Below are 27,590 nucleotides of genomic sequence, written 5' to 3'. Positions count from 1 at the left end.
AGAATTTTACTGCGTGTAAATTAGATATAACATAATGACATAGTTTATATATACATAGATCTATATCTATCTGAATGTGTATCTGTCTCTTAGTCTATCTACCTATCTCTTTACTTACATGTAATAATCAGTTTCTATTGTGTTTTTCGTAAGAGTCCATCCCTTCCCACCACAATTTGGAATCGATGTATCATGTAAGTTCTACTCAGGAAATGTTTCCCTTGGGAATCCAAGTCCATGCCCCATGATTCATCGTCGTCATATACTCACCTAATCCTTCGTCATAACGAGATCGTCATCCTAGTCACGCCCCAATCTTTTACGGTGTCATCCCTCCTACTCGCGAAGATGGAGGTGTTGGAGGCGATCTTGAGGTGATGGGTGGGAGCGATGGAATTCACGCCATGGTTTGGGTTGATCATTGAAAGGCTGCATGCCCATCCTGACACCGACTTTTAACCCTATCCATTTTTCTGAGCTTGGAACTGGGATCGACATGGAGTGGTTTCCTCCCCCTTTCCCCAGACAGTCTTGTTCATCCAGTAAGGTTTTGTGGACACCTTGTATATTTTGAGTTCTTTCATCTATACAAACATTTACCACAGACCGTCTTTTCCCTGCAGCTCCTGTCGAAGATAAACAATGACCGCAGGCATCTTACTTCTGCTAGTATTTAATGATGTTCTCATCTCTGCTGATTCTACAAAAATTGGACCATCAAAAAATGGCAAGTGAAGAAGAGAGTTTGTGTTGTTTTTTGTTGTTGTTTTTTTTGAGAAATCGTGAATGTATTGGTAATTAACAACATAAGACTTTTCTTATTCAATGATTTTGTCCCTCACTATTTTCTTTTTCATTGAATTTGTCACGTTAATTATTAACATGTTTGTTCTTATTACAGGTGAAGTTAAAATTATAACAGCAACCATGGAAGCATTAAATACTTTACTTGAAATGGCACCACTGGAAAAGGATTCCCTTATTATCATCAAAGACACCTGCTTTTTCGTAAGTATATAAGAAACTTGTTACAGAGGCTACAGTTAAAACAGATTTCTGTCCAACCACCGTACATGGGTCATTAACACAGCCAACGACTATGAGCTTGATATCTGAGGAGGAAGGTTCTATGGCTTTCAGCTCCTTTCCTCGGAAAACTAATTGTAACTGATATGTGGTAATCATGAATGCAGAATAATTACAACACAGGTTAAGTATTTTATTTCTATATAACATACATTTAACATCATAACTGCAGAAATTTATGTTAAACGTTAGTAACAGTTATAGTAATGACCTCCTAAGGCAGTTGCTCATCGGATTTGCTGATTTGCTACAAAACTGATCAGGTTCTTCACCTAGTTCCTATTAGAATTTGCTGTATAACTGATATGGTTGTATGAAATCTTTCATAACCTTGCTTTTCTGTACTCCCTAAACCAGGGGTTCTCGACCTTTTTCCCACCAAAGACTCCCCCTGAGTTATCAGACCATCAACCTATACCCCCATTAATCTGTCACTGCAAACAGAATGGTAATATATAAAGACCAATTCAGTAGATAATGATACTAGAATGGATATTACCAGTGGTTGAAACTGTAATGACTTTTTAAAAGCAGTTAAGCACTAACATCATAATCAATGTAAAATGATGCTACCCACAGGAGTGACACTGTTCTAACTCTAAGAAAATAAACATAAGCACTAATTCAGTGCAGAATGGCACTGTACCAGCTATTGTAAGACGAGAATATAAAGGGATATTTCCACAAAAAAAAGATGGCAGCATGTGGGATCCAAACCAGAGTAATCTCTAACAGAGCCATACATGTATGTGAAGAATTATAGGGGTATTGCAGTGATGGATACGAATTTTAAATGTTGCAGTTGTTTTGGGAAGGTATAGCTTGTTTGGATGAAACAAAAACATTCGGGGGCCCAATGCTAATCGCCTGCCGAAATATTTTTTGGATAAGGTAAGTTACCCGTGAGCCAAATTTGAAGAAAATTCAAATAGCTGTAAGGAATTTAGTTACCGCGTTTCGCAAAAAGCGACAGGAAATGAAGGAATTATGATGCAGTATTTTTCAAGATACCTCAAGTGACTCATGCGACTGTAGTAAGCGAATCGTGGCCTTAATCCGCGATTCAGTTAATCCTTTATCATTGTGCCATCATTTCTTGTGGATATTTCTTGAAGTGATTGGGATGCTTCTTGCTGCCATCAAATTCCGTGGAAATAAATGAAAAAAAAAGTGGATTCGATACACCATACTACCACCATTTTCTGTGGAAATTTCTTTATTTGGATGCTATATCCCACCGTAACTTTTCGTGAAAATTTTTAAAAAATGATTTTGAAACTCCATATTACCATTATTATCTGTTAAAATTTCTTAAAATGATTTGAAGGCACATGGTACCATATTTTTCTTTTTTTTTCAATTTCTAACATTGTCAAAGTGTTACTTGCAACCATAATTTTTTGTGGAAATTTTTAATATTGACGGCTCGGGTACCTGGCTATACATACGTCCCTTAACTACTTCCCTATCCTCTAGAAGGAGTTAGGAGAATTGCAGGAGGGCAAATAGGCCTACACTTCACAGAGTTGACGTTTCTCTTGAACCTGGAGCCTCTGTACGAGTAACTCTCTTATTTTTCCTCTTATTTTTGTTTTTTTCTATTTTTTTTCAAATCCTACCCACCGCAATTTTAGTGGAAAAATATAATGATTAGGTTGTAGATCGGTGGGCATCATCGAACCTGGGAGGTTCAACCATGAGAGTGAAGTGTGGCTGACTGTCAAGTAGCCACATAATTAATACTCGGGCAGTTTACATTCAGCCACAAGTACACAGACTCCAAGTTGTGACTTCTGCATTAACACGAACCATATTCTGTGTGTGTGTGTGTGTGTGTGTGTGTGTGTGTGTGTGTTGTGACTTCTACATTAACACGAACCATATTTTTTTCTCTCTCTCTCTCTTTGTAGTCGCAACAAATAATTGATGGGCTTGTTTCGACGCTTGGCATAGCTTCCAGTCCATAGAAAACTTAAATGTATGATGATCAGTCCTGTTATGGGTACTGCTCAAGAGGAAATATGGCATTGTTTTTACGTACTGTGTGTATGTGTGTATAAAATGAGTGCCACTAATGAATTATTGGCTTTTTATTACTGCCACAAATCCGTGCTTTTTTTATAACAGGCTGCTTGTGTTTGAAGCGATTATAATGGGTACTGCAAAATGGTTGTCATAATCTCCGTAACTTTGGTCAGAGATAGTAGCGAGTCAGAGATAGCAGACGTGCGACGTCGGCACTCCGTACCAAACCAGCACGGCCAGTGGCATTACCTAAATTAGTATCTTTATATGAGTCAAGCTCTGTACCAGGTTAGACTAAATGATTTCTCATTATTTAAAAAAAAAAATAATAAGTTTAAACAAGACTTGTTCAAACAGAAAAGAGAACCAAGAGGCGAAAGAATGCACTCAGTCAGCTGAGGTTTGTTTAGACTACAGCTGCACGGGGAATGTAAGTACACGTACTCTGTGCTTTTAGTATTGCAAAATGGACACATACTTTAGTAAAGCAAATCTGAAAATGAAAAGGGATAAAGGTAGAAAGCAAGATGATTTCTACCAAGAACTGGTTGAAGTGGAGACTCACAATAGACTGGATGAACGTGTACACAAACTAGAAATGGCTTTCAAAAATGAAATTGATGAAATAAAGAAGCAGATGCACTTGCAAAAGAAAGAAATAGAAAAACTAGGAAGGGAGGCCAACAAGAAAGACACAACCATCAGTGAACTAACAGTGGAATTGAGTACACTTAGGGAGAAAATGAGTGAAATGGCAAGTACAGTAGTCAATCACGAGAGTGTTATGGAAGAGTTCAAAAATGATACAGAGACAATTAGGGAAGTAAGCAGTCTGATAGACCAAAGCAGTGATATTGAGGAGAAGATAACACAGGTGAATGAAGCGTGCAAAGCTACAAAAATGATGTGGAAACCATGTATCCTGAAATGGTGAAAGTAAAGAAAGACTTAGAAACAAGGGTGGAAGAAAAAAGCATTAAACAGGAAGTGAAAAGAATAATCCAAAACAATCCAAAGTTAGTCAGAGATTCAGTAGATTATAAACAAATCTATAGCAATCACTGGTATAGAAGAGGAAGAAGTAAAAAACAAGATCACAAGAGACAAAAAGGAGATGGCAAATGTAATGAGCTTACTGAAAGAAGTAGCAGAGGAAATCTGTAGTAAAGACATAGAGGAACACAAAAGGTTAGGGAAATACGAGAAAAGCAAGACAAGACCTCTAAAGGTGACTTTCCAGAGTGTAAACACTGTGGAGGAGATACTAAAAAATGCAAAGAATCTTATAGAAAAAGAGGAGTTCAAAAATGTATGAATAAAAAGATGCCTAACACAAGAGGAACTGGAATTACTGAAAGAGAAGAGGGAGGAAGCAAAAAAAAAAAAAAAAAAAATGAGGGAAGATCAGAAGAGGAGAAGAACAAATTTTTTTTTACAAAGTAATAGGATTCCAGGTACGTAAGTGGTACACAAACAGGATGGAATAAAAAGGAGGAAGGTAGTAAAACCATGTCATGACAAGTATATAAACAAGATGATAAAGTTGATGTACGGTACTTAAATGTGGATGGAATGGTATCTAAATTACTAGAGATGAATGATTATGTCAGAGAAAATGAACCACAAATAATATGCCTAACTGACACAAAATTAACACCAAGGATATCCAATGACATACTAAACTTAGAGGAATACAATATATGGAGAAGAGACAGAAATTTATAAAAAGGAGGAGGAATTATAATATTAACTAAGAAAAATCTAAAAGTCAATGAAATAAAACTAGATATACCATCACAAGTAGAACTGATTGCAGTAAAGTTCAACACATCTGAAGGTAAAGTAATTGTAGCCAATTTGTAAATGCCACCCAGATGAAACACATGGGAAAGAAACGATTATGAGGACCTGGCAGAGAGTACAATTCAGAGTTTAAGATCATTACTACATAAAATGGAAGAGAAATCGGAAAGAATTATACTAACTGGAGATTTTAATACAAATATAAATTGGAATACTCTAGATATAATTAGCCAAGAAAGCTGTTGGGACCAAAAGCTCCTGGATCTCGTGCAAGAGTTTTTCCTAACGCAAACATGTGAGGGAAACCACCAGAAAAAGAGGACTCGATGTACCTTCAGTGCTATATCTAATATTTACTAGGCAAGAAAATGATATTGACAGTTTAATATATCACCCTCCACTCGGCAAAAGCGATCATGCAGTACTAAAATACAACTTCAGGATAGCATATGACATAGTTAACAGCAATGAAAGTTACAAAAAGGGCCTAAACTATAAAAAGGGAAATTATCAAGACCTAAAGAAGTATTTCTTAGAAGTTGATTGGGATCATTAGCTTAGAGGACAAGATTTAAATGCTGTATATAAAAAATTCTGTGAATTTTTATGAAATAGGAGTCCAGAAGTACATCCCACAGCACAAAGAAGCAGATAAGAAAATACAGAAATAGTTCAATACAGAATGTAAAAAATCAAAAGAAAGAAGAGATTTGTTGTGGAATAGATACAGAAGACACAACAGTGAAAGGGCGTATAGTAATTACAAACCGGCAAGAAACGATTATACAAGAATAAGGAGGGAAGCCCAAAAACAGTTTGAGGAGGATATCATAAATAAAAGTAGTGATCAACCAAAGCTGTTTTACAGCTACATCAGAAGCAAAACCAAAGTAAAAGATATAATACAATCCATTACGGAGGAGAGAATCACTTATACGCAAGAGAAAGATTTTTGTGAAGCACTAAATAAGAATTTCCAATTAGTTTTTACAGAAGAAAAAAATTTTGAGAGGGACTATGTGGAACATGCATGTCCACACATACTACCAGATATACAAGTAGCAGAAAAAGTAATACAGGAGGAGTTAAGTAAATTAGACAGAGGAAAAGCAAGTGGTCCTGATGAAATTTCATGTTGGGTACTACGAGAATGTGCGAATGAGTTAAGTAAACCATTATTTTAAATTTTCAAGAAATCCTTGAGTCAAGGTAAACTACCTGATATTTGGAAGAAAACAAATATTGTCCCCTTATTCAAGAAAGGAAATAGACAAAATCCACTCAACTACCGACCAGTATCACTGACCAGTGTTGTAAGCAAGGTATTACAAAAGCTTATAAGAAAAACTTGGGTAAATCATCTAGAAGAACACAGTATGATAACAGAAAGACAGTTTGGTTTCAGAAAAGGAAAATCATGTGTTACTAATCTGTTGAGCTACTATGACAGAGTAACAAACACAATACAGGAAAGAGAAGGATGGGTGGACAGTATCTATTTAGATTTTAAGAAAGCTTTTGACACAGTACTACACCAAAGACTTTTATGGAAACTGTACCATCAAGGAGGAATTCGAGGCCTACAAAAGGTACTGGAGCCAACCCACCCCTGAATCACATCATCTTTACGTTTCAGCCCGGAATCATGCTAAGTCTGTTCTTCGCTCTACTAAAAATAATTTCATCCATACTAAATGCTCTCAACTCTCCAACTCGAATTCTTCCAGCTCCTTCTGGCACTATGCTGAAAATCTTTCTAACAACATTGCCTCATCATCCTTCCCTCCTCTTTTCTACTCTGATGGTTTTGTAACTATTTCTTCTACTGATAAAGCAGATCTCTTCACACAGACTTTCTCCTCCAATTCCACCTTAGACGATTCGGGTGCTGTTCCTCCATCACTTCTCCCCTCTGACTTCCTCATGGCTGGCATTAAAATTTCTTCGGTTGATGTATTTTCTGCCATCACTGGCCTCAGTATTAACAAGGCATATGGGCCTGATGGGGTCCCTCAAGTTGTTCTCAAGAACTGTGCTTCTGTGGTTACACCCTGCCTAGGAAAACTCTTTCGCCTTTGTCTGTCAACTTGTACCTTTCCTTCTTGCTGGAAGTTTGCTCTCATTCAGCCAGTCCCAAAGAAGGGTGACCACTCCCAACCCTCCAACTATCGTCCAATTGCATTAACGTCCTGTATTTCAAAAGTTTTCGAGTCAATTCTCAATAGTAAAATTTTAAGGCATCTTTCCTATCACAACCTTCATTCCGATCGTCAGTACGGGTTCCGTCTTGGACGCTCCACTGGCGATCTTCTCACCTACCTTTCAGGCTTCTGGTCATCCTCCTTTCGGGACTTTGGCGAAAGCTTTGCCATTGCACTTGACATCTCAAAGGCTTTCGATCGAGTCTGGCATAAATCTTTAATTTCCAAACTGCCCTTCTACGGTTTCTATCCTTCTATTTGTGCCTTCATCGCTAGCTTCCTTTCTGGTCGTTCTATAGCAGCTGTTGTAGACGGCCATCGTTCTTCTCCTAGATCTATCAACAGTGGTGTTCCTCAGGGCTCTGTCCTGTCACCAACTCTCTTCCTTTTATTCATCAATGATCTTCTAAGCTATACATCTAACCCTATCCACTCATACGCTGATGACTCCACCCTTCACCTTTCCATTCGGTTCCCGCAACGCCCATCTCAATAGTTACTTCAACAAACAAGGGATGAGGCTATGGCACACCTAATGTCTGACTTGGCTCGTATCTCTGACTGGGGTAAAAATAATATGGTTGTTATTAATGCATCTAAGACTCAGTTCTTACACCTATCAACCCGACAAAATCTTCCACAGGTATACCCACTAATGTTTAATAATATTCAGCTTAATCCTGCATCATCCTTGAACATGCTTGGGGTTTCATTTACTCGGGACTTATCTTGGAAAGATCATATTACATCTCTTGTAAAATCTGCTTCCAAGAGATTGGGTGTGCTAAGCCGACTCCGCTCTTTCTTTACCCCTGCACAATTGTTGACTCTACACAGGGGTTTTATCTGCCCCTGTGTGGAGTACAACTCTCATGTGTGGGGAGGCTCCCCACATACAGCTCTTCTTAATAGGGTGGAGTCAAAGGCTTTTCGTCTCATTAACTCTCCTCCTCTTACTGACTCCCTTCAACCTCTGTCTCTTTGCCGCACTGTTGCATCTTTATCTCTTTTCTATCGCTACTTTAATGGTCACTGCTCCTCTGAACTGCCTACTTGCATTCCTCCACCTCTACGACGGGTGCGTAGCACCCGTCTGGCAGCAAACTCTCATCCCTTTTCTGTCCAACTCTCTAATGCAAGAGTTAACCGTTACTCCCAGTCTTTCATTTATGCAACAGGTCAGCTCTGGAACTGTCTCCCTCTGTCTTTATTTCCTGCTGCCTATGATCTCCAGTCTTTCAAAAGCAGTGTGTCCAGGGATCTCAAAATTATCGGATCTTGAATTTGGCTCTCTATTGCATTTTGTTTTTCTCTTGGAGGGAACTGTTACTGCGGGCTCATGGCCTATGGTTCCTTCTTCCTCCCATTAAAATATATATATATATATATATACCTAGGCTGCTTCCCCAAAGGAAAGGGAGGTAGCCGAGACAGGACGACACACTCCCCATTTACTTATCCATTCAAACACATTCATTCGCATCTTAGCCCCAAAGGGGAGAAGGGACAGTTCTTTACTGCACCACACCGCACAAGGGTCAACTGCACAGTGCAATCAGTGACATCCGCAGCAGGGCCCGACAGCAGAGCTGGTTTACCCCTGCCACATCATAATAGACCCATCCTCTTACCTGCATCTGACCTGACTAGCTGATCTGACCAAATGCGGGAGAATATCCTCTCAGGGCTGCATCATCATTTACTCGTTCACAATTTCTCTCCATTTATTTTTGTCATGCACAGCCACACTTCCTTGCTCAACAGACATCCCTCTCGCATCCAGCGCTCTCTTCACACTGTCCATCCATCCTATTCGTGGTCTCCCTGTCAGCCTTACACCTCTCAGATCAGATCTAGTTATCTTTTTCACCAATCGCTCATTATCCATTCTCTCCATATGCCCAAAAAATCGCAACACCCTCTGCTCAAATCTATCAGCCATCTCCCGAACAACTCCTGTTCTCCTTCGCACATCATCATTTCGCACTCGATCGATACGCGTCAACACACACATACTCCTCAGACACCTCATCTCCATTACATTCAAACTTTTCCTCTGTGCTACACCCATATTCCATGTTTCAGCCCCATATAACGCAGTCGGTACCACAACACCCTCATACAGCCCTCTCTTTACATTCATTCTAAGCGAACGACATCTAAACGCCTTTTTCATTCATCCCAGTACCTTTCCTACTTCATTCATTCTAAACTTTACTTCTGCATCTATTATTTGATCCACAGCAAGATGTGACCCAAATATTTAAAACACTTTACCTTCTCAAGCAACCCACCATTAAAAAGTATATTAATTACCCTACCATCTACCAACCTCGTACACTTCATCATTTTACTCTTATTCTCATTTAATTTTAATTTCCTCCTTTCACACACCCTTCCAAACTCCTCTACCAACTGTCTCAATCTCTCCTCTGAATCAGCCACCAGTGCAGTATCATCTGCAAACAGCAGCTGCTTCTGATTCCACTCTCCACCATCAACATTCACCAGACTCAGACGTCCAACTAAAACTCTTGCAATCACCTCCCTTACAACACCATCCATATAAATATTAAACAACCAAGGCGACATCACACATCCCTGTCACAGCCCCAGTCTCACAGAAAACCAATCACTCACAGCATTTCCCACCCTTACACACGCTCTACTATTTACATAAAAACTCTTCACCCTTTTTAGTAACCTACCATCAAGTCCAAACAATCTTAAAACAGTCCACAAAGCCTCCCTATCAGTTCTATCATACGTTTTCTCTAAATCCATGAATGCCCAAAACACATCCTTGCCTTTCGCTAAATACTTGTCACACACTTGTCTCAAAGCAAACACCTGATCCACGTATCCTCTCCCTCTCCTAAAGCCACACTGCTCATCACCAATCACTCCCTCTGTACCCTCTCTAACTCTCATAATTAACACTCTACCATGCACCTTACCTACAACACTCAAGAGACTTTTACTTCTGAAGCTAGTACATTCATACTTATCACCCTTGCCTTTATACAACGGGACCAAACAAGCACTTGCCCACTCAATTGGCACCATACCTTTCACAAAGCACACATTCAACAATCTTACTAACCAGTCAACAATAGTCACTCCACCACCCTTCAGGTATTCCACAGCACACCCATCCATACCTGCAGCTTTCCCTTTTTCAGTCTCCTTTACTGCCTTCTCCACTTCCTCCTTTGTGATCAAAGAATCATTCAACTCACCCAACACATTTATTCCTTGCTCCCCTCCATCCGCCACAATCTCAGCTATCCTTTCCTCCTCTACATTTAACAGTCTTTCAAAATACTCTGCCCATCTCTTCCTTACTGCATCCATCTCAATTAACATCCTTCCATCCTCTGCTTTTACTTGCTCTTACTTCCCAGACTCTCCCTTTCGCACCCTTTTCACCTCCTTCCAGAATATTTTCTTATTCTGTTGAAAATTCTCAGCCAGCCACCTACCCCACCTCTCATCTGCTGCCACTTATGCATCATGCACAGCCCTTCTCGCCCTATTCCTCTTTTCCTTATACCTCTCATATGACACCTCATCCTTCCTCTGCAGCCACACTTCATATGCACGTCTCTTCTCAGCCACAGCCATACTTACTTCCTCACACCACTATTCACTTCCTTTTCTTACACCACCACCCACACGTCTCACTCCACACACCTCTTCTGCATGCCCTACCACAGCACTCTTAAACAACTGCCATTCCTCCTCCACACTGCCATTTTCCTGATCTTTCACTTCATTTCACTCATCTTTCAATTTCTCCTGATACTCTATCATTTTCTCTCTTTTATCCAACTCACTCACTTTCAAAACCTCCCTGCCACACCTAACCCTCCTAGCTCTCACCCATCTCTTCCCTACTCTTAACTTTCCCTCCACCAGGTAATGGTCAGATATAACGCCACCCTCCCCTCTCAGAACTCTCACATCCAACAATCATCCTATTACATTCTTGGACATAACCACATAGTCCATCAAAGCTCTATCAACAACCCTTGCACCCTCCTGTCTCACCCATGTATACTTAAAAATATCTTTCTTCTCAAACAGTGCATTTCCAATCACCATCTCTCGCTCAACGCACATCCCTATCATTTGTTCCCAATTTTCATTTCTTCCAGGCAGACCATGCATACCAACTACACCTTCAACTGCTACATTTCCCACTCTAGCATTCAGATCTCCCATCATTACCACATTCACATTCGCTCCAAAACTCTGCAGACACTTATCAACATCGTTCCAGAAAGACTCCCTCTCTTCCTCAACCCTTTCACTACCAGGCCCATATGCACTCACAAACACTCACAACTCACGTTCAAATTTCGCTTTCACCCACATCAGTCTCGATGACACCTCCTTCCATTCAATCACACACTTCTGTACTTCCGGACTCACTAACAAGGCCACACCTTCTCTTGCCCTTCCTTTTTCAACACCTGACAATCTTCCATTTACACTTCCAAACATAGACTCATCCTTCCCTTTCATCTTCGTTTCACTCAGAGCTAACACATCCAACTTTCTTCTCACAAACATTCTCCCAATCTCCTCCCTTTTAGCCTCAGTCGTACTACATCCACGCACATTCATAGACCCAATCTTCAGGGTATGGGGATAACTCAATCCCCCATCCCTTTCTCTGGCCTGTCTCTTTTTAGGAACTAAAAAACAGAGGAGGGGGTCCCTAGTCCTCTCACCTCGTCCTTTTAGTCGCCTTTTACGACACGCAGGGAATACGTTGGCAGTATTCTTCCTAACACAACCTGGCTGCAGAGTAGTAGTACCACTCCATAGTGCGGCCAGATTGTGTCCCCCCCGCCACAGGGGGATATATATATATATATATATATATATATATATATATATATATATATATATATATATATATATATATATATATATAAAACCTCCTTTCCCACCCTAGGGCAGAATGAGGAGTAACAAGGTTCAGACAGCCCAGATTTACCCAATCCAATGGGCCACGCTTCCATGCACTCACCATTCATGTCCCCGGGATTGTGGTTCTATCTGATATGCCAAAAACATTCATCACTTTGTGTAGCTTCACATAAACGTATCCGATCAAGTCAATCCGGACGCAGTCACGTTAAAAAGGGATGCCATATCTTAGATCATGTGCTTCTCCTCACAGTATTCATCTATCCACCTCGATCCCTTGTCACTCCCCTAGCATCACCGACTTCCAAACCTCTCTCCCTCACACACTCATTCATCATATCCTTCCACCTTCTCCTTGATCTACCTCTTTTCCTCCCTTCTTCAAATTCGCTTAGATATACGTTTTTCACCACTCTATTGTTATCCATTCTCTCCACATGATCATACCAACTCAGTACACTCTATTCGATTCTGGTGTCCACGGACTTCCTCACTCGACATCTTTCACGAATCACATTATTTCGTATCCTATCCACACTCTGTACTCCACATACATTCCTTAGCAGTCCCATCTCCACTGCTGTTACTCTTGTCTATCCATTTTCATGCCACATCATAGTCTCTGATCCATATGTTACAGTTGACACTAACACACTTTCATGTCAGCCTCGTACAGCTGCAACACTCAAGCCTCTGTTTCTTATCAAGTCCTTCATTGCACTAGCTACTTTCCTCCCTTGTGTCACTCTACTTTCCACTTCTTTTGCACATTTTCCTCTTTTTTCTATCACTTTACCCACGTATTCGAAGTCTCTCACCAATTCCAGTCTCTACATTCATTGTAACATCACACTAGGAGTCACCTTTTCTCTCTGTAACCATCACTTTACTCTTTGCCACTTTTACTCTCTAGGCACGACGTTCACATTCATCAGCAAGACTCTGCACTAGTCAACCAAGTTCTTGTCCCGTACAGTATTTGCAAATAGTACTGCACCATCAGCATACAACAAAATCTGAAATATTCCATCCATCACCATTCACCAACAAAGCCATTCCTCTCTCCATTACTCGTGGTTTTGCTTCTCTTATCACCCCATCCATCCATCTATCTATCTGTCTATCTATCTACCTCTCTCTCTCTCTCTTTCTGTATATATATATATATATATATATATATATATATATATATATATATATATATATATATATATATATTGTCAGACGCTTCAATCCCGTTTGGGGTGGCCACAAACAAATCGCCTCCACGTCGCCCTGTCCCCCGCCATTTCACTGCCCTGCTCACAACTCACACCCCCCTCTCTCATATACCTCTCCACCCCATCTCTCCATCTCATCCTCGGCCTCCCCATCCCTCTTCCCTCCTCCACCTCACTCACATACACTCTCTTCGTCAGTCTTTCACCCTCCATCCTCTCCACATGGCCAAACCACCTCAGTGTATTCCTCTTAACGCTTCCTATCACATCCACATCCACACCACAACGCTCCTTTATATCCTCATTTGTCAGCCTGTCTCTCCATGTGACTCCACAGGCTCCTCTTAAATAACTAATTTCCACTGCTCTCACTCTTGACTTGTGTCCTTCCAGCAACGTCCAAGCTTCACTTCCATACGTTAGAGTTGGTATCACAATACTGTCAGGTAGTAACTTTTTCACTTCCATGCTCACTTCCCTGCTTCTTATCACTGCTTTCAAGGAACCAGCAACCTTTCTTCCCTGCCGTACCCTTTCAAGCACTTCACCCTCCAAACCTCCATCCTTACTCATCACACTACCCAAGTACTTAAACGTACTCACATTTTCCAATTCCTCACCATCCAACCTTGCTGTACATTCACTGACTTCACCTCTCTCAAAGATCATCACTTTACTCTTCCCTACATTCACCTTTAGATTCCGTTTCTTACACACTCTCCCAAACTCATCCACCAAGCCTTGCAGCTCTCCTTCGTCTTCAATCAACAACACAGTATCATCTGCAAACAACAGTTCTGGGAGTTTCCAAACACTACCCCCTCTCACTAGGGCCACTCCAACATTCACTACCCTACCTTGTACCTCTTTTATTACCCCATTCATGTACAGATTGAACAACCATGGAGACATGACACATCCCTGTTTCAGCCCAACCTTCAAAGAGAATAATTCACTCAGTTCACCATCCACATGCACTGCAGCCATAGCACCATCATACATATTCTTCACAGCATTCAACAACTTCCCATCTACTCCATATATTCTTAATACTTTCCACAATCCTTGTCTATCCACCCTGTCATATGCTTTCTCCAAATCCATGAAAGCTTTATACAACTTCTTTCCCTTCTCTAGAAACTTTTCCAATAAAGATCTAAGAATGAATATCTGATCTACACAGCCTCTTCCCTTCCTAAAACCTCTCTGTTCTTCTCCAACTAATTCCTCTGTTATTTCTCTAACTCTATCAATAAGTATTCTACCATACACTTTTCCAATTATACTAAGAAGACAGTTGCCCGTATGATTACCACACACTTCTTTTTTCCCATTTTCCTTTGTACAAGGGAATAATTATGCCCGACTTCCGATCCTCCGGGACTCTACCTTCCTCCCAGGCCAATCTGCACATTTTCCACATCCATTCTACTACTATCTCTTCCCCTCACTTCAGCATTTGACCACACACTCCATCAATTCCTGGGGCTTTCCCCAATTTAACTTTCTTCATTACTTCCACAACTTCTATCCTACTGATTTCTTCCTGTCTTCTCACCTCCCTCCTCCTCCCAGCCATTCCCCAGCCACTTATACTCGCATTACTTCCATCCTCTATGTTCAACAATTCCTTAAAGTGTTCTCTCCATCTGCTCACTTTTTCTCCCTTTTCCACTAGTAATCAACCATTTTTATCTTTCACTCCCCTGCTAACTTCCCTTCCACCTTGTCTTACTTTCTTCACCTCTTTCCAGAACATTTTCTTACAGTCCCTCCACTTTACACTCAAGTTCCTTCCAAATTCCTCATCCGCTTTCTTCTTACTCTTTCTTACTAATCTTTTCACCTCTGTCTTTCTACATATAACTCTCTCTTCCGGCTCTCAACTTCTTCCACGCCCCTATTTCTCATCCATTCATTGCAAGCTTTCTTCTTTTGTGTCACAGCCTGTCTCACCTCTTCATTCCACCACGCTGTTCCCTGCACACCCCTCCGTCTTCACTTCATCCCACACACCACATCACATGCTGCACATATTTCTTCTGTAAATATCCTGCAAACACCTTCCACGTCCCCCATTTACTCCAATTCATATTTGCCCAATCGTTCCTCCACTTCTCCCTTATACTCTACCTTTTTCTCATCCTCTTGTAACCTTTCCATTCTCCTTACAAATACTGCTTCTTCCCGTCTTTCTCTTCTTCTATTTCTCCATCCTAATTGGACCTTGATGCTGGCCACCACCAAGTAGTGGTCAGAAAGTGTGTGTCATAATTTACTAATTTTTTTGTAGGCTCCTACCAGCATTGGGCCCGAAGCTTCTGCCTCATTAATCTTCCCTTAAATCCACTCCAGAGCCTAGTTAATCATGAAATCAGCAGTTTTACCACAGCATACAAGTATATAACCATACTAACTATATATTATTTATTGCGCTATGCGTCTTTCAGTTATTCTGTAAATAATGTGAATGCAGGTAGAAATATACATGATTCCATGCCAGTCATTTTTCCATCAGCTCATATTTTTACACATATGCTTTATTCCACTGTTCTGACTCATTATCTGGCCATAATAAAGGCAGTGCTAGAATTGAACAGTATTACTTCATACCTTTTCAGGAGGTGTTACTTTTCTTCAGAGTTGTGGACACACCGTATCATAAGTTATTATAATTCTGATGTTATCGACAAAAACTGTCGAAAAATTGTCACCTGTTATTCATCATGTTCAGTAATATAATGGAAACTTCTTTAACAACGGCACTAAAAACTTACAGTATTCATTAGAACTTAATACAGTCAGTTTCATTTCATAATTCAAATAAGTCGCGAATGAATGGAATTCGATGAGCCTTAGCTATGATATAGGAATTCGTCTCCTTGGTTATGTAAATTTACCCTCAAGCCTGACTAGACTTGACCATCAACTATTGAAAATGGGTTTTGGATCTTCTACAGGTGAGAACAAAAGTGCGGAAGCTAGTATGATGCCAGTCAATGGACTACATTGTTGTCTATTACAATTTACATGTACTCTCTTAAGATGTTCGTAATGTGATATGTTTGACATTTTATTCAGCAAACTTCAACTTTAGTGGTTCCAGTATTAAATTTATGTATATATGAAAATGTTTTGGTTAGTGCTATTATCTGGAATTTAAAAGTATTGTTCAGCTACAGCACTTTCATGTACTGAAATCCTGTTTTCATATGTTAAATATTCCCCGTTAATCCATTTACACAGTTTGCTAACGTGACAGAACTTCGAGCGCCATGGGGTGTTGCGGTATTTGAAGTGACAGCAGACAACCAGAACACTAATGTAACACAGTCACGGCTTTCCCAGGTGATCACCCAAGCCCGACAGGTAGGTCAATTTGTTACTGCTGAGGTGGGAAGGCCAATTAATATACTACTGAAGTGGACAGGTCACTCTCCAGTTACAGTTGAGGTGGGTAACTGGAGAAGTCATATACAGAATTATGATATTCTAAGACCGTAGTCTACCATAGCATCATTAAAGAGCAGAAAAGAAAAACTGTGATGCATGTTTGTAACGCCACATGGCGTCGTTAATGACTAAAACTACTAAGTACTTGAAGTTTTGACTGCTTGGTCTTTAAGAAAATTCCCGTAGTATTGTAAGAAAAAGAATAGTTAATGTAAAAATACCGCCAGTTACGACTGAAGTCCTGGTTCGTGACGGTGGTGGTGGTGAGTGATGACCCGGTGTTCCTTGAAGCCTTTGCCAAGTGGTCCCTCAAGGGACGCCTCCTGGTGTGGACAACAAAGCTCCTCGTCCTCACCCGCCTTCCTCTCCACCGTCTCGATGACATCCGCCACACACTGTCTATGACCAACTCACTGCTGCTTCAGCTGTCTGATACTCCAACGATCAAGTGAGATCTGTTTATATAAAATAAGAATTTATATATATTTTTTTATGTGTCAGACTAGGCATAGGCTTTGCAGCGTGATCCCAAGGCCAAGTAGTCCACCTACATACCATACACTTCTACATCTCACCACTATGGCACTAACATCCACCATTCATGTTGAATACATGCTAGCAGTTACATACAGGTCTGGTGTACTGGAATTAGCAGAGGTGTTTTTATGGCATGTCGGCGGGTCTTGTGTTATATCATTTAAGTCTGCATTTTATGAAATTCAAATCCTTAAACTGTCCTCTGCCCTTCCTGGGACTCGAACCTAGGTCCATTAGGACTGCAATACACCTATTTTGCCCATAAAATTCAAAAAAAATATTTTTATGTTCAGTTTCATATTGCGGATATCCCTACAAGTAACACTGGTTATCACTGTAAGCGTTACAGATAGATAACCCATATATATATATATATATATATATATATATATATATATATATATATATATTTATATATACTGAACTATTGATGTCAATTCCTAACCCCCTAAGCTTACGTGAATGTGTAGCTACAGTCTTATTGATATTTTTCTTCACAAAACATTCAATGATTACACTGAGACATTTGAAATCAAAATATGAAACAAGGTTTTTTAGCTTATATTTCAATGCATCAATTTCTCTATTAAGTTTAAGCAGTTTGTTCTTCTGCTTTCTTATTTTAACATCCAAAAGGTGAAAGAGCCAAGATCTATATGTTGATGTGGCATAAAACCTTGAATCATGTAATTTAAATCTAATGAAATTAGGCACTTGGCCATAATCCCTACATGTCCTCAAAAAAATAAGGTCCCTTTCCACCTTCTTGACCTTGAATGCTGTCTTCTCAGTGCTCCTACAGCATCGCAGTGTGGGTTGGCCATATCTTGTTAATAAAATCTCCTCAACAGATCTTCCTCTTGGGAACCTTAGTCTTGTCAGGAAAAGTAGTACCAACGTTGTGATGTACAGCATCTTTATTATTAATCCAAACGTTTCGGAGACACAATCTCCATCATCAGTGGATCTAAAAGTTTAAAAGACAACAATCATCGATCAATGTCAGGAGAAATAAAAAAAACCTGTGTACAAAACATAGACTTGCATAAAAAAGAAAAAAAGAGGGAAGCAATATAAAATAGGGTAAAGCATAAAAGTACCATGTTTAATCCTTGCAAAATCTGAAGATCAGGACAAAGGCTAACTATGCTAAACATATATATTAAAAAATGAAATAAAAGGAGTAGGAGTTGACCTGTTAAAAGTTGTTACTGCGTGAATAGTTGGGTAGCGCTAGTCGAGCTATTGAAACTTGGTCGCATTCTATGAATCAGGATGGATTCGGCAGTGATGAGGTCAGAGTAACACTGACATGAAGTTAGTATCCGAAAATCTGCAGAAGAGAAAGGGTGATATATATATACATATATATATATATATATATATATATATATATATATATATATATATATATATATATATATATATATATATATATATATATATTATTTATGTGTCCGACTTTCGGCAAAGGCTTCAGGGCCTGTTTCTTGGGGGCAGTGACCTATTCCAAGGCCCAGTACTCCTCCTACACCTCCACATGTCACCACTTCGGTGCTAACACCCACCATCCATATTGAATACACGCTAGGGCTGTCTCATACAGGAATGGTGTATTGGTATTAGCGGGGGTATTTTTGCGACATGTCGGGGGGTCATCTGGTTGATCAGGAAAGTTTCCTTTAAGGAAATTCTAATCCTTAAACTGTTCCCTGCCCTAGCCGGGATTCGATCCTGGGTCCATTAGGAAAGCAGGCCGCCTCTCTACCGATTCAGCCACACACACACACACACACACACACACACACACACACACACACACACACACACACACACACACACACATATATATATATATATATATATATATATATATATATATATATATATATATATATATATATATATATATATATATATATATATATATATATATATATATATATACAGTATATTGCCATCAATCCATCAATCATCTAAACCCATATTACCCCATGAGAAGCGCAGGAGCCCAGGGCTAGGCAAGTTGGTCGTCACATTTAACCCACCGCGTCCCACAGACGTGAATGCACGTCCTCACATGATGTGCACTCATATCCTGGAGACGTGAATTAACGTGGCAACATTGCAAGGTCCCTAATTTGCACAATTTTCAATTTTTGTGAGTGATTTCGCGAGTGATTTTTGGCACGTATACACGGGACACCTTCCTCTATTCCTCTACAAGATGCCAAGCAGGAACAGTGCCTTACACCGCATAACCTCTCCCCCCCCCCTGCATGCCATTGTCTCGGCAATTCACCTGTTACCAGTGACCTGGCCAATAAAGACATTCAGGGCCAGAGTGATTCCCCAATCGATGACAATGTGGAGGACAAAGTTTACATAGCATTAGAGGAAGAAACAGTCAGAAATGATGATCAGGTAATGTGGGAAAAAAAGGTCATCAATGGTGATGAGTTAGTGAGTGGAACAATGCTTTTAATGCCTATATTACTGTTTGAAAACCAATATACTCTTGTACTACATATAAATTCGTACCAAGTAAATAAATAAATACTGTTTATGAGTGGATAAAATAGTTACCCTCCCATAGAACTCGTTTTCTTTGGTGCCAGCGTGTTAGAAAACCCAGTCAGGTAAGGAGGTACTCGTACCTAGATCGAGTATTTTAAACCTTAGGTGAGCGATTTCTCTATGAATTTTCGATGTTTCTCACCAAAAGCGGATGTTTGAGCCGAATAAAAAAAAAAGGTCCAAAAATGTCGGGACTGGGGCGTACCACTGCCCAGAAAACGTCGGGATCGGGCGGGTTAAGATGAGAGTGACCAGCCTCACTCATTCTTGAGTGGCATTATCTGGGCAGTAAAACCTCAACCATCCCTTGGATATGAACTGACACAGGCTCTATCTGGTTACCAATAAACCACCAGGTGCCATAATTTGGTTATATGGGTACCTCCCAGGACAGTAAATGGTTTCCTGGTATACAGGAAACCATTTGGCTTGTCAGTGTAGAGTCACCTTTAAACAGAAGGAAGTGGAAAGAATGAAAGAAATAACGACATAAGAGGAAAGAAGGAAGAAAGAAAAGGGCAGCCACCCAAGAGCAGCACAACATCGAGTGAGTGGATGGTGAGCACCCCCACCTACAAACCATCTACCTATGTATCTATCTTTCTATCTATCTATCTATCTATATATATATATATATATATATATGGTGGTAGGTGGGGGCACTCGCCATCTACTCATTCAATATAGTGCTGCTCTTGGATGGCTACATTTTCCTCTCTTCCATCCTCTTTTCCTCTTCTGTCGTCCTTTCCTTCATTCTTTCCTCTTCCTTCTGTCTATGGTTGACTCTACACTGAGTGACAAGCCAAGTGGTTTCCTGTACACCAGGAAACCATTTACTACACTGGATAGTAACCTGCTCACCTGCTCACCCTTATGCCCGTTAGGCCTAGGTTGGGCTGTCGGTTGAGAGGCTATCAACGGATGATCTCCACTGCACTCGGTCCTGACACAGCACCTCCGCCCACTGCAGGTCCATGCCTCTCCTTCTGACGATCTCTACCACTCCGTCTTGCCATCTCTTCCGAGGTCGTCCCCGTGGACTTCTCCTATTTGGCGTCCATTCCAAAATTCTTCTCACCATCCTTTCCCTTGGCATCCTTCTCACATGTCCGAACCATCGCCATTGGTTCTTTTCAACTGTCTTCAATAACGACTACACTTTTACTATGTTTCTTATCTCCACATGCCTGGTACAATCCCTTCTCGTGACTCCAGCAATAAACCACAGCATCCTCATTTCCGCCGCCTGCAACTTGCTCCTCAGCCTCTCTGTCATCACCCAAGTTTGGCCTCCGTACAGTAATATAGGCTTGAGTATCGCAATGTACATGTGAACTTTCACTTTCCTGGGGATGTTAACATCATTCAGTAGTGGGCAGTGTTGTAGTCAAGACCAGACACCTCGAGACCAAGACCAAGACCAAGACCAAGACCACATCCTCCGAGACCAAGACCAAGACCAAGATTTTATGTTTCTGTTGAATGAATGAGAAGTAGCTGCAGCCTCCAGGTGCTGCATTGCTGGTAAGTTTTCACGTGTGTCTCACCCCTTTGAGTGAGTGCACTAGTACCCCCTCAGTCACCCAGTTGCAGATTATGTATCGATGTGATGCTCAACGCCTTTTAAACGAATTTAAGTTGATTATGACTCATGAGTTGAATGAGATTGAGGAGTTTCTGTGAAGACAATTACTACGAGGAATGAAAGAGAGAAGAGAGCAATGGGGATAATTCCTGGGGCCAAAACTCAAGAGTATGGAGGGACCAGGGCCCACACCAGGACTGTGACAATTTTGCTTCTTTTTCTGGCCCGTGTCAAACATTTTGCAGGCACCCCAGGGCGCGGTCATAGCTCTCTACGGCCCTGCACACCGATTTTATGGCTTTTGAAAGTTTTTTAATTTTTTAAACATTTGAAAGTCCGGTTTTGAAGTTTTACTGTTTGGTGTTGCATACTTTGTCAGTGCCATCGTACTCATGGATAGCTGTATCTTCCTTATGGAACAACTGGTTTTCGGAAGACTAGTTTTCGCACTTCTCTCCTAGCTTTACCCGTGCCCAAACATTCCATACACAGCATATTCATTTTTTGTTTCTCGTGAACAGTCGAGGGGGACTACCTATTTTTCAGGATAATTACACAAGAGACCGAAGGGGTTTTGGGATACAAAGGTGAGAAGCAAAAAATTTTCATAAATATAAAATATATATTTTACTTCCTTAAGTGCTCCAAATATTTCTTACGGTCGTACCCACAATTTGTTTAAAAGAACAGTTTTCCCTCTTGAAAGGGGCCCTCAATCGAGTCTGCTCACTGTCCTTCTTGCTACTACAGATGATTTATCGGCCCCCAGGTGCTTCCCCCCCAACTTTAATGGGGCTAGAAACACCACTGGGCCACATGGTCATGGCCCCCCTCTCATAGATGAATAAGTTGTTTGAAATATGAGGATGGCTGTGAAACACTAGAAAATATTCGGATTTCTTCTAAAAAGGTCACAGAAGTCACTGCAGGCCTCCGTAAGAGCCATTTAGAAGCTCTAAAGGGTCATAACTCGAAAGGTTGGAAGCCACTGATGTATGACTTGGCCCCCATCACCCCAAAATCCTAGCTTCGCCCCTGCAAGGCAGGAAATATATTTACAATATTTAATGTATGTGAACAACTGAATATCTATCTATCTATTGCCAGACGTCTCAATCCCGCACGGGGTGGCCACAAACAAAACGCCTCCACGTCGCCCTGTCCCCCGCCATTTCACTGCCCTGGTCCCTACTCACACCCTCCTCTCCCATATACTTCTCCATCCCATCCCTCCATCTCATCCTCGGCCTCCCCCTCCCTCTTCCCCCCTCCACCTCACTCACATACATTCTCTTCGTCAGTCTTTCACCCTCCATCCTCTCCACATGGCCAAACCATCTCAGTATGTTCCTCATAACGCTTCCTATCACATCCACATCCACACTACAACGCTCCTTTATATCCTCATTCGTCAGCCTGTCTCTCCATGTGACTCCACAGGCTCCTCTCAAATAACTAATTTCCCTTGCTCTCACTCTTGAATTGTATCTTTCCAGCAACGTCCAAACTTCACTTCCATACGTTAGAGTTGGTATCACAATACTGTCATGTAGTAACTTTTTCACTTCCATGCTCACTTCCCTGTTTCTTATCACTGCTTTCAAAGAACCAGCAATCTTTCTTCCCTGCTGTACCCTTTCAAGTACTTCACCTTCCAAACCTCCATCCTTACTCATCACACTACCCAAGTACCTAATCGTACTCACATTTTCCAATTCCTCACCATCCAACCTCGCTGTACATTCACTGACTTCACCTCTCTCAAAGACCATCACTTTACTCTTCCCTACATTCACCTTTAGATTCCGTTTCTTACACACTCTCCCAAACTCATCCACCAAGCCTAGTAGCTCCCTTTCGTCTTCATCAAACAACACAGTATCATCTGCAAACAACAGTACAGGGACTTTCCAAACACTACCCTCTCTCACCAGGGCCACTCCAACGTCCACTACCCTACCTTGTACCTCTTTTATTACTCCATCCATGTACAGATTGAACAACCATGGAGACAAGACACATCCTTGTTTCAACTCAACCTTCAAAGAGAAAAATTCACTTAGTCCACCATCCACATGCACTGCAGCCTTAGCACCATCATACATACTCTTCACAGCATTCAACAACTTCCCATCTACTCCATATATTCTTAATACTTTCCACAATCCTTGTCTATCTACCCTGTCATATGCTTTCTCCAAATTCATGAAAGCAGCATACAACTTCTTTCCCTTCTCTAGAAACTTTTCCACTAAAGATCTAAGAATGAATATCTGATCTACACAACTTCTTCCCTTCCTAAAGCCTCCCTGTTCTTCTCCAACTAATTCCTCTGTTCTTTCTCTAACTCTGTCAATAAGTATTCTACCATACACTTTTCCTATTATACTAAGAACATCTAGGTAAAATATTTCTGCTTTCATTGCTTCATTGGCATGAAGAAATAAACATAGGAAAATAGAAATTTTTGTGGTTACATTTTCCGAGAGAACTAGCTAAACCTGTGGTGTATGTGTATGAAGGGTGCAAGGATTGCATACACCATACAAGTATATGAAGTACAGGGAAGTGAACAGAACTGCAAACATGCATGTGTGGAAACGGAGAATATCATTGCGAGAATGGCCATGCATGCTCTCTCGGCTCGCACACACTCTATCAGGACTCACAGGGCTCAGCTTATGAATTATCACCATAGCACTAGACAGGCAGAGTCTATAGACAGTACGATGCTGTATGGTGCGCCGTGAATCGAATAAGCCATGATTTTCCTCCATGTAAGATCATAAATTCCGACCTTCTCCACACCGCGATGCAGTTTGTAATGCTGGTCTCGACATGGTCTTGAGCCAAGAGACCAAGATCAAGACCAAGACCATGTCAAGCAAGACTAAGATCAAGATCAAAACCACATCAAACTGGTCCTGAGACAAGACCAGCCTCGAGACCTACAACACTGGTAGTGGGTACAAAAAACTGACTCTCCTCGAGAATTTGGTAATTCTGTTATCTGTTTCTGGTTCCATTCTATTATCACTAATCAGTTTACTTCCTAGATAACGAAAATTATCAGTCTTTTTAATTGTGGCCTTCCCCACTCTGATGGTCTCAGTGCATCGTGACATGGCCATGTATTCCTTTTTATCCGTGTTCAGCTTCAGTCAGTAGGTGGTAAAACTATTATTCCAGTCTTCAACTATATCCTCCAGCCATGCCCTGCTACCAGCTATCTGTGCTATGTCATCAGCGTAGGCTAAACAATGTGTTTGCTCTCCATCCTGGTGGACCTGCCTCATCACAACATCCATTTAAAGGATAAATAACAAAGGCGACAAAACAGTGCCCTGCCTTACAACAGCATTAACCTCGAACAGTTCCTCACCACCCTTTACCTTACTCATCTCTTGTCTGTATGTACTCTTCATTGCTCATAGCGACCCATGTGGTACTCCTGCTTCTTCCAACACCTTCCACATTTTCTCCATAGGTATCCGATCGAATGCCTTCTCTAAGTCCAAGAAACAAATATGCTGCTCTACATCGTATTCCCACGATTTTTCTAAGAGCAGCTGCAAATTTGGTCGGTGGTCCCCCGTCCTGACCTAAAACCACTTTGAGAGTCTGACAATGAATCCTCCACAATGCTCCTCAATCTTCTCTCCAGTATCCTTTCAAATATTTTGCCTATGTGGCACATTAGTGGTATCCCCCTGTAGTTTCTACATTCAGTGGGGTCCCCTTTCTTGAATATGGGACAAATCTCTGATATGTTCCATTCTTTCAGGACCATGCTTGTTACATACGCTAAATTAAACAAATTATGGAGGAAATGTTCGACTGGTGCACATCCTGCTTTTATTGTCTCTATTGGAATGCCAACTGGGCCGGGAGATCTGCTTTTCTTTGACATTCTGCTGGCCTTCCTTACCTCCTCAATTGTGAGAGGATCTAACCCCCCATACTCGTTCAACTGGTCCTCAGCAGCCCTCTTTACATTGTTGTCTGTACCCTGCCACTCTACATTAAACAGAGACTCAAAGTATTCTATCCATTTTGCATTTATATCCTTATGGTCCACTAGTAATTGATCATTGGAATCCTTCATAGACCTCTGTTGATAGACATCCCCTTTTCTGTATCACTTTGCCATATTAACCCTTAGCCGCCGGGGGATTCCCGGCCTCAGCACACTCCTCCCTACGGGCAATTTCCGAGATTTTGGAAAAAATACCCTTACTTCAAACCCTTATATCTGCCAAACTCTAATAGCTAGAGAATTCAATGAAGTTCAGAAGACTCAACAACTCTTCCTCTTTCCAATGAAGGTATCCCGAGGTCTCTAGGTCGTCCCGTCGATGAGTAAGGATGAGTTGAAGACGAGTGGTTTTTCACTTTTTGGCGCGCGGATCCAAGCGCGGGCCACTGGCCATGGCATTAGCCCAGCCGGCTAGCGTTGGCAGCACTGATTGGAGTGGTGATTGTAACACTGCCCGTGCGTCCTTGGAATGCGGAATATTCCACTCGTTTTTTCTATTCCTCCTTACTCACCACCGTGAAAATGAGTCCTCATCCGGTTCATGTGGCTCATCCAAGGAGTTACCGTCCACACCACTATGCCATTAAGCCCCATAGGTGTGTGGGAAAAGAAATATCTCATCGTTTTTTTGTACTCACTTCTTCCATAAATAATCATATTTCTCCTTTACTAAGACACTTAGAAATGCACTTTACATCACGATTACGGGTAATTACACTTTGACAAGTAAATGCTGTTGCTCTTTCACGCATTATTGCAGAGTATGAGGTAATTATTTGTACTGTAAATCAGACTGCTTTGTACTAATCAGGGTTATAGTGAAAATCATATAAATGTTTCACACAACTAACATTATTTGTACTTCACAACACAGATACAGTGATGCTCATATTTGGCAATCCCCCTAAGTATTGAGTGAAATAATTTAGGTATACCGAAGCAGGTATTGTTCATTGTGGCCCGCTCACAAATGGTTTTCTTTCAGGTAACAGGTAGGGAAACTCAATGTATATCCAATAATTTTCTAACCAGTATCCAATAAACAGTATCAACTCCTGTACTGCACTTACTATAAATCACTTATATGCACTTGTAGAACTTATAAAAGATTTATACCTTAGCACTTTCAATAATTCACCTACAACATCACACATTTCACTCATTTATGAAAATACACAAACTTCTGCACTGCTGTACACTATTTACACTTCCCCACACACGTGCTCAGTACTCATACCACTCCCGAAGGGCCTGGTTGTGGAGATTCTGCCCTTGAAGTGGTAGGCTGAGGTGTGGGGGAGCGCAAGCAGGCGGTGAGAGTGGGGGGAAACGGCTCTGCAGCGTTTTTTTCCGCAGATGACCGCCAGGTCCGCGTCACTTTCCCGATGTCCTGGGTCATCTTGCACCTCCTCATCGCCGAAATCATCACTCTCGTAGACTGTCCCTTCCTCCTGGAGAAGTCGGAGAGCCCTCTCTGACGTCAGAGAGCGAGTAGGGATTGGAGGGCAAGAGAGCTCACTCTCCACATGGTAGCTTTTTTTTCTCCTCAGAGGACATACTCGTGCTGAGTATACAAGAGGAGACAGTATCGTTAATGGCACGTCCTATGGCACTATCACTAAACCCTTTACCTGGCAATAAGGGCTGAACTTTCGCGGGGATTGATGAGGCAATCAGCCCTTCATGTGGTGGGACAGAATCGGACGATGTCAAGGAAGATGACGTGGCTCCTCTCGCTACCACTGCCGAGTACAAACTGAACAGCGCAACTGCAGGGTACCTGAGGGCCCTACCTACCCCGTAGGTATCACAGAATATGGGCCCGCGCTTAAACAGTGGCGGGAAGGTGAGTGTGGTATATCAAGTCAACCGGCGGCCCTCCACGCCCTGAATCCTGTCGTGCTTACATGTCAGCCAGCGGATAGGGGTTAAACATCAACTTCTTGGTTCTACAAAAGTCTATTTCCAGCTCAGCCCCTATCCTTCTCCACATGTCTCTTTTTGCCCTTCTTCTCATAAGCCTGTCTTGAGTCAGGTGTTCTCTCCCTTAACCATGCCTAGAAAGCTCTCTGCTTATGCCTAATCTGCTGCTGCAACTGGGCAGTAACCATATGACTAAATTATGG

The 27,590-nt window shown here is 41.2% G+C and overlaps 1 protein-coding gene across 1 annotated transcript in view; it reads left to right on the top strand.

Moving 5' to 3' along the window:
• Nucleotides 1–927: 927 nt before the first annotated feature.
• Nucleotides 928–27,590, top strand: part of LOC145402689 (glutamate receptor ionotropic, delta-1-like) — a 159,687-nt gene continuing 133,024 nt past the window's right edge. The window contains exons 1-3 of the mRNA XM_080274662.1: nt 928–1,008; nt 16,520–16,642; nt 16,954–17,174. Of these exons, the coding sequence (XP_080130788.1) occupies nt 928–1,008; nt 16,520–16,642; nt 16,954–17,174 (425 nt within the window). The remainder of the gene's footprint in view (nt 1,009–16,519; nt 16,643–16,953; nt 17,175–27,590) is intronic.

The sequence above is a fragment of the Coenobita brevimanus genome, chromosome 58, assembly GCF_032717465.1.
Source record: "Coenobita brevimanus isolate Jiangsu-jjx chromosome 58, ASM3271746v2, whole genome shotgun sequence".
NCBI classification, from domain to species: domain Eukaryota; kingdom Metazoa; phylum Arthropoda; class Malacostraca; order Decapoda; family Coenobitidae; genus Coenobita; species Coenobita brevimanus.
The sequence above is the reverse complement of the archived record's forward strand: the minus strand, read 5'-3'. Positions and strand labels throughout refer to the sequence as shown.